The sequence below is a fragment of the Aulostomus chinensis genome, chromosome 13 (assembly GCF_037954235.1).
Source record: "Aulostomus chinensis isolate RoL2024-O1b breed Wild chromosome 13, RoL_Achi_v1.0, whole genome shotgun sequence".
Classification (NCBI taxonomy): domain Eukaryota; kingdom Metazoa; phylum Chordata; class Actinopteri; order Syngnathiformes; family Aulostomidae; genus Aulostomus; species Aulostomus chinensis.
Window position 1 is genome coordinate 17424958 of NC_141332.1, and position 8881 is coordinate 17433838.

The 8881-nt window shown below is 41.3% G+C and overlaps 1 protein-coding gene across 4 annotated transcripts in view; it reads left to right on the forward strand.

Moving 5' to 3' along the window:
- Window positions 1-8604, forward strand: part of pmt (phosphoethanolamine methyltransferase) — a 29126-nt gene extending 20522 nt beyond the window's left edge. For 2 of the 4 annotated variants that reach the window (XM_086221717.1, XM_086221714.1), the window contains 11 exons: window positions 3587-3758; window positions 4941-5096; window positions 5256-5392; window positions 5478-5629; window positions 5729-5917; window positions 6419-6508; window positions 6595-6684; window positions 6758-6880; window positions 6972-7103; window positions 8189-8305; window positions 8447-8604. In XM_086221717.1, the coding sequence (XP_086077843.1) occupies window positions 3598-3758; window positions 4941-5096; window positions 5256-5392; window positions 5478-5629; window positions 5729-5917; window positions 6419-6508; window positions 6595-6684; window positions 6758-6880; window positions 6972-7103; window positions 8189-8305; window positions 8447-8557 (1458 nt within the window). In that variant the 5' untranslated portion in view covers window positions 3587-3597 and the 3' untranslated portion in view covers window positions 8558-8604. Of the gene's footprint in view, window positions 1-1593; window positions 1696-1979; window positions 2134-3586; window positions 3759-4940; window positions 5097-5255; window positions 5393-5477; window positions 5630-5728; window positions 5918-6418; window positions 6509-6594; window positions 6685-6757; window positions 6881-6971; window positions 7104-8188; window positions 8306-8446 lie in introns of those variants that run through there. The other 2 variants (XM_086221716.1, XM_086221713.1) reach the window with 2 other exon arrangements.
- Window positions 8605-8881: the final 277 nt, after the last annotated feature.

Genomic DNA, 8881 nt, shown 5'->3' on the forward strand with positions numbered 1-8881 from the left:
CTAATTCTGATCATGACAACACGTGAAGGTCAGACGGTCAAATATATTAAGATTCTGAACACGTCATCGCCCTTCAGATGAGTAAAAGCTCAACAAGCTGCACCCAGGGGTTTTATTCACTCAGGTAGTACAGCGTGTACAATCACTACCTGTAGATAATACTGCTATCAATGTACACATCTACACACATATATGTATATGTGTATGCGTGGCGACATTCCATTTACACCTGTAAGTGCTGACCGCTGCTATCTCCTGACCTCTTAACTTCCATCAGGGTGAAATGAACTTTGGATGTGGTTGTATTGGAACTGTGCAAAAAGTCAAACAAACATAAAATACACACACACACACACACAAACACACCAGGGTTCTTTAATTTCGTGCCCTTTTCCCCCTTTTTTTCTTTCCTGCTAACCTACATTTTGATCTGTGGTCATGTGATGTCATCAAGCATTGAAATAAATGTGAATTATGGCAGATCAGAAGTTTTGCTTCCTGGTGTTTGATATTTTTCAGGACAACTTTTACTGATCTGATTAAATCACCTGGACTCTTCTCACAAATGACAAATTCCAGAATTTTTGAATATACAAATGTTTTTTTCATTTCACTTGGATATAAATGGATGGAATTATTAGTTAATTTTTTTCTTTCATACTTAGTATTCTAATTTAGATAAGTATAAATATACTGTTAAAATATTAGACTTAATAACTTAAGTTTCCGCACACACCTTTTGTATGACTATGGAACTCAGTGAAATGAACAAATAAACACAAGTAAAGGAATTAAATCTCTCCTGCTTCTCATTCTCACTGGTTGTGCTATGGAAGTTTGTCATTACACTTTGTTGTCTGCTGAATTCTGAACCAGCATCAGCTTCCTCAGTATTTGTAACATCATAAATCCTGCTGGTAGCCCCGCCCCTCATAGACCATCGACCAGTTTTATACTTTGACCAATGTATGTGAAGCTTTTCTAACATCAACCTCCGCACATGCATGAATCTCCAAGGTGAAGCGTAAACATTCAATAGTGGCAACACACACACACGCGCGCGCACACACACACACACACACAAACAACGACTTCAACAAATGACTGAGTAATGCCTTTATTACTGGCTAATACACCATGTAAAGATCCTTCCTGTTTTACACCTTTTACACTTGAACATGTATGTTCATTCATCTCTGTTTTAACCCCAGACCCTTTTAGTGTCCTGCAGATAAAACTCTGGAAATTATATATTAACTTGAAACAATAAATGAAGCTACGTTCTCTCTTCATGTTTTCTTGTTTTGCTGAGATCGAATGTGGAACTACTGGTTGTCGTATAGAAAGTTTACTGTTAAGATGTAACTGCATTGCTACACCTCCTAGCAAACAGTTTGTGTAGATTAAGCTACAAAAGCATCCATGCTTTCATTATCAGTGGATAGAGTTCTCGCTTCTGTGGCATCACACAAGATTGAAAAGGCAAATGAACCCGAATCAAAGAGGTGAGAGTAACGCATGAGGACTGATAACTGCTGCTCCCCACCTTAACAGAGGAGAGAGTTTTTCAGCAGCACCATGACGCAATGTTGCGCAATCTTTGCATGCCGCCGGACATTGCTACTTGTCAGCACAACTGAGGCGATAAGCCAGGAGCGTGGAAACACAACACATCGCTTCACAAGTAACAAAGATGTAAGTGTCCTTCACTGGTATGTTACTGTAACTGCAGCTCTCTCTCTCTCTCTCTCTCTCTCTCTGGACTCTTGTTTTATCCTGTCTGTGATTAGTGGTGTTAAGGTGGGTCGGATGGGGGGGGGGGTCTTATACAGAAACCCTCCCCTGCTATTCTGCAGACCCTTGACCCTGGCTGATGTGATGTGCACTGGCGGACCCTACCACCCCCACCCCCTCCTGCCCTCAGATTGGATGCATCATAATGGCCAGTTTCCTACCTTGTCACCACCTCCTCGCGTCCTGTTATTTAAGGGAGCTCACCCACGAGGTGATACCTGCACTTTTATCACCGGGGGAGACCCTTATATCAAAATCGAGCATCTGGTGTCAAACTTGGATGAATGTCTAGTGATTTCAAAGTCAGTTAAAATCAGCTGAAGAGTACCATGGAGGAAGGTAGGAGTTCGGGGGTGGGGGTGGGGGTCATAGTTTTGTGTGTTTGGTGTTGATTGTTCACTCATCTGGTGGAAGTAATCCTAACCGGCTGGAATGTGTTAGCGGGTGACTGAAGTTGTTGGCTGTCAACTGGGTTAGACGTGTCGATATAGTGAGTGTGTCACAAGCTAGTGGACCGTAGAGGTCCACATATGCTTATCCATCGCTCCTGCAGGAATGATAGATTTACTATGCAATACTGCTGCCAGTTCAACCAGTTCATCTGGGAACTTTTTTTGGTACTGGGTTTCTGGACAATTCTCTCTCTCTCTCTCTCTCATTATTTTCATATATATATATATATATATAGATATAGATATAGATATAGATATATATGTATATAGATATATAGATATAAATAGATATATATATATATATATGCAAAAGGTTAATTGTATTCATCCCCCTGTATTTTTACTATTTAATTCAATAATCTCCATTTTTCACAAACTGAAAAATTGTAATTGTTGCCAAGCTGTCAAAAAATAACAACAACTGAGAGATATTAGGAAAACCCGTGGAGCAGGTTTGTCTCGCGGTACTCTGTGTAGCAGGCTTGCTCTCCGAGAGCTGTTCCACAGATGTTTAGAAGTTATGCATTGAAAATATCCAATGCGTTAATGTAGGGTTTCAATTTTGAACTGAATATGAAGTACAGATTCACGTTTCTTCTTATTTGTTTGACTTGATGTATGTTACCTGATGCTTGATTTTCAAGGGTACCTGAACTTTACCACAATATTCTCAGGGAAATGTTATTGTCTGGTGTTTGCCTGTATTAGATACCAAATGGATGCACCAGTCTGATATTGATGCTGGATATCGGCCTGATACCGACTCAGATAGCTGGATCAGATATCAATCCAATTGCAGCTGATCTCTTAAATGTCTTTGTTGTTATGGCGTTTGGCTGCATCATTCTTTAGCCAGTTTAGCTGCATTATTTTGTATGAAGGAGACTTAATAACACCAATGGACGTAAAAGGTTAAAGGTATCCCAAAATGTGATGAAAGCAATGTTTACCTCAAGCTTGACACACACGCGCACGCGCGCGCGTGATACGGTGTGTTTATCACACCTTTGTATCAGGTCAGTCCTCATTAGGGCGTCTAGATTAGCTGGTGGCTGTAGCCTGACTGCCTGTATCAGGACTGAAAACGATGGACTGGTGCATCCCTGTTCCTGAGACTGCTTCTGGTTATTGGCTTGATTTGTTTTCAGTCAGAATTCATCCGATCATTCAGTTCAGTTCATCAGGTCCACATTATTGGCTGATATCATTTGTTCTGTTTTTCTTAAGCAAAGCAAAAAGAACTCAGTTCCTCATCTTGGTAATCGACCTCTCGCTCTTGTAATTACAGCAGTGGTATTATTTGTAATTTATTAACCCCTTGGATCTTGCTTACTTCTCAGTTCGTAGCAACATGAAAAAGTTTTGGAAGGAGCACTCCAAGGACGCCACAGTGGAGGAGATGATGCTGGACTCGCTTGCCAGGGAGCTGACTCAGCACGAGCTGCCAGAGATCCTCTCCATACTGCCCAGCCTGGCCGGGCGTAAGGTGCTGGAGCTGGGGGCTGGCATCGGGTGAGTGCCTCACTGCTGAGTGTGTGTGTGTGTGTGTGTGTGTGTGTGTGTGTGTGTGTGTGTGTGTGTGTGTGTGTGTGTGTGTGTGTGTGTGTGTGTGTGTGTGTCTGCGTGCGCAGGTGTTTTAAGAGAAACCTTTTTTTAGAGGTTTGAAGCAAAAAATATGAGCTCTAAATACAAGAAGATAAAAGTTTTATATGTTTTAGAGCCGAGAATGAAAGGATTTGTAGTCCATAGAACTATTTAAGAGCAAGAGAGAGATCACGCCTCTCTGAGTTCTTGTGTGGTCAGCTGTGAACTTTTCAGAGGGAACAGGAGAACCTCTGGAAGCCACTAGGGGGCGTTTGAGAAAGAAACCAACCAGAAGCTTCTACAATGGAATAAATAGACCATACAGGAGTGAGTCAGTGGCCAGGGTCATGAAGCATCAAGGTAGATGACTGTACAATAAGCAAGATGACATTGAAGCGACTATAGAGAAGCTCAACTTAAGGAACATCTGGAAAGTCCTGGCCATCACCACCAACATCTGGATATTCAACATGAAACAAAAATACAGGCACAGGAGCAACTATGTTTTTCTATGCTTAGAATTCTTTTGTCTCCACCGTACAAACGTCTACAAATGTGAAATTAATGACATGAAACCAAAACTGTGAACAATGAAACTGAGGTAGAACTAACATGTACAAAGTTCCTCTTGGGTCTTAATAACTTTTTTCCTTCACCCCTGACCTTTGACTCTTGTCCCTGTGGAGCGCACGGACAGCAAGAAGAATAAAAACATGAATTCTGAGCTAGCTCGCTGTGCCTGAACGATGCTAATTTAGAGTCTTTACCTGACTTCTGGAAAGATTCACTGGGATCTCTTGTGTTTTGGGGGCATGACGACAAGGCAAAAATGTAACAACCCCCAGAATGGATTAACATGGCTGGAACAGCTCTAGTTTACATATGAACTACTCATTTAGATGGATGACAAGCTCGAGGGTCAGTTTTGACAAGAATCCTACTAATCACTCCAACTCCAGCTCTCTCAAGAACAACTTCCGTCTTTTATTCTTCACTCGTCAAGGCAAAAGACAAACTCGACAGTGACACCTGGTGGGATCCCATTGGTAACTACAACAAACTGACTTGGTGTTCTGAAAGTTTTCTAAATCAACTGCTTTGTCTCTGTAGCCGGTACACCAGCCACCTGCTGGCCAAGGCCGAGCACGTTACAGCTGTCGACTTCATGGAAAGCTTTGTGGAGAAGAACAGGCAGATTAATGGTCACCACAGCAACGTTACTGTCATCCAAGCTGATGTCACAAAGATGGAGGTCCCTCCAAACAGGTGCGTGTATCTCACCAGGTATTTTATTTCTAAACCTGCCTGCTGCTTTGCTCCAGAACGACTCCATGTAATTTTATCTAGACATCCTTGACTTTTCATCTTTTTTTTTTCTTTTTTTACTACTTGTTATAATTTATCCTTTTGACATTTTTTCCCCAGCATTGATTTAGTTTTTTCCAACTGGCTGCTGATGTATCTGAGCGATGAAGAACTCCTCACACTAACAAAGAAAATGCTGGGATGGTTACGACCCGGTGGCTTTCTTTTCTTCAGAGAGTCCTGTAACCACCGCTCAGGTAAAACTTGCATCATTATCATCGTGTGTTGTACATCTAACGCAAGAAATGTTATGTCTCTTTTTTTTTTTAATCTTTCAATAAGGTGACTGTAAAAGGGAGTTCAATCCCACCTGCTACCGAACTGAAGCTCAATACAACCACCTGATATCGTCAGTATTCATGGAGGATAAAGACGCCGGTCAGAAGTATGGTTTTGGTATTGTGCTGAAAAGGAAAGTCCAGACCTACATTGAGGTAAAGTCTAATTAGATGTTGAACAAGGCTTTAAATAGCATGACACGGAAGGGTGGAGGTAGTGTGTTAACACTTCTCCTCGCTGCCCTGCTCCTGTAGATGAAAAACAATCCCAATCAAGTCTGCTGGTTGCTGGAGAAGGTTCCCCGCTCTTCAGACTCCCAGACCAGATTCACCTCCTTCCAGCAGTTCCTGGACAACAACCAGTACACCAGCCGTGGCATCCTGCGCTACGAGAAGATGTTTGGGCGCGGTTACGTCAGCACTGGAGGGCACACCACCACTAAGGTACCACCAATTCGCTGAACACGCCAAAGAAGAGGATGCTGTGTTTTTAATCATGATAGATGATAATATCCTGTAACAAAATAGATTCCTTCCATATAAGTTTCATTTACAAACCGACATCACACGGTAAATGTCTCAGCTGTCAGGCTGGAGTGTCTCCTTTGCTCGTCATCAGTGATGAGGAAACAACAACAAAAAAAGGATTTAAGGGATTTTCAAAAAGCTTCGATAATAAAGGAAAATGTGGCTTTATCTAATTCAGTGTTTCCATGATTTATCAGTATTTATATAAAATGTATACAGATAGTATCAGCATTTATGGGCTATTGGCTGTAATCAGTTGTAAAATCAGGAATAAAAATCTTGTAATATTTTTATGTATATTTCTATGTATATGTATCATTTGAAGCTTAAGATTTTAATGAATGAACTGAATTCCTCAAAATACATTTTGGAAGAATTGCATTTGTAGGCCTCATCAACGGGGCTTTGTACCAACAGGAGTTTATGGACTTGCTGAACCTGAAACCTGGTCAGAAGGTTCTGGATGTGGGCTGCGGGATCGGCGGTGGAGATTTCTACATGGCAAAGGTAATAATAGAGACTTGTAATAAATAAAGACTTACAGGATGATGATTTATTTTATTTTTTTTATTTTTTTGGCTCTGACGTTTCAGACATTTGGAGTGGAGGTGCTTGGTATGGACCTGTCAGAAAACATGGTGGATATCGCCTTGGAGAGGGCGAGCACTGAGCAGCTAGCATCAGTACGTCTAAATATTCCCTTTGTTTTTTCACAGTTTAATATCAATAAAAGTCACTAATATTTGTATTTTCCAGATCCAGTTTGAGGTCGCTGACGCAACCAAGAGGATGTTCTCCGATGGCTCCTTCGATGTTATCTACAGCCGGGACACGATCCTGCACATACCAGACAAACTGCCTCTCTTCAAACGCTTCCACGTCAGGGTTTCTTATGTGTTAAACAGCCACCTTGACTCCTAAAGTTTACTATATTAGAATCTAACTTGTTATTCTCACTCTTTGTGTGCAGTCATGGTTAAAACCTGGAGGTCAGCTGCTTATCAGTGACTACTGCTGCGGGGAGAAGCCCTGGACGCCACAGTTTGAGGCCTACATCAAACAGAGGCAATACATCCTCTACACGCCGTCACAGTATGGGAAGGTAAATAAAGACGCAGCACAAGATTATTATGTCACAGCATATGACAGCCAACACTGGCCTTTGCTCCTCTCATTCATTTGACCACACAAATGAATACAAACACCTCCCCCTGAATTATTGTTTGAAATGTCATGGCAATAAATTTACCCGGCAGACACATCTAGCAGTATTATCTCATTCACCACATGCTGTAATCAAGGCTACGTTACAACAAATGTCAAGTGCACCATGCTCATTTTTGGGGGGGAAATTTGAAACAATGTCAGTGTTTGTCCACAAGATGACAGCAAAGAGCCCTTCCTTCAGGCGTGTAACTGCTGATCTTGCTGTGCGTGCGTGCGTGCGTGCGTGCGTGCGTGCGTGCGTGCGTGTGGGTGTGTGTGTGTGTGTCCAGTCGTGATTACAGGGACATTTACATGAACTTTCAATGAAAATGTTTAATTCTTTTGGAAAAACCAAATGTATGATGTTTCAGTTGCATCTGTCTGTTGAAGAGAGGAGTATTGGATTCTGTTTTGTGAATTTATGTTTAAAAAAAAACAAACACTACCAGACAATATGTACTTATCAGATAATTAAAACCTCAAATTCTTCCATAATGCTAATTTTTATTATGTCTTCCTGAACAGCCAGTTCAGTCACAAATCAACTTGCCAGAATAGAATTCTTGACAGCCTGCCAAAATAATGTCATTGCTATGCTATGCATTGCATATCAAACTTCTATTTTCTTTGTCACGCAATGTCAAGTTAACAGAATTAAAGGCAAAAATTCAAACATGCTGTATCTTGCAGAAGTTGTTTACATGCAATGATGAAATTGAAAATCCTGCACAAATATGCGAAGAAGCAAAGAGCATTTGTGAAGACACAGCACGAGCTTTAGCACAGTCTTGCAGCGACACGTCACCCGAAAGATTGTACTTTTCCTTTCAGGCTTTCACAAATAGAATCACGAAGATGTGTTTTTTCCACTCCTGCATGGCTTCTTTCCTGACTCCAGATTACAGAAAGACACAGACACAGTTTCGGTGCCTTTATTGTTGTAGTATATTTAGCTGCTCTCGTCCGTCTCCCCTGCTCAAGTTCATTCAAGAAGCTGGTTTCTGCAACGTACGCACAGAAGACCGGACGGCCCAGTTCATCCAGGTGATTAAGATGGAGCTGCAGAGAGCCGAGACGATCCAGAGTGAATTCGTTGAGGTTAGCAAGCGCACAGTGACACAGCCCCACACAGCCACACACACACACACACACACACATAGACTGATACACTTCATACTGCACTGGAAGTCCTTCATTCTTTGGACAACAGCTTATAGTTCCTGCCTCTGTCCCATGTAGGAATTCTCTGAGGAGGACTATTCTACCATTGTTGATGACTGGAGAGAAAAACTGGAGCGTTCCACCTGTGGAGACCAAAGATGGGGACTCTTCCATGCAATGAAGGACTGAATGTTTGCCCTAATAAAAGATTTGTTCCCTTAAAGAGAAATGTCTCTTTTCTCCTTTCTTGATTGTTCTCCAACTTGGTTGGTTGTTTTCTCAGTCCGATCTGGAGAGAAAATGCATCCAACACTTGGATGACCTCATGTTATTGTCTTTTCTTATGCAATAATTGATATTGTATAAGAAAAGACAATAACACTTGGATGACCTCATGTTATTGTCTTTTCTTATGCAATAATTGATATTGTATAAGAAAAGACAATAACACTTGGATGACCTCATGTTATTGTCTTTTCTTATACAATATCAATTATTCAAGTATTACCACTG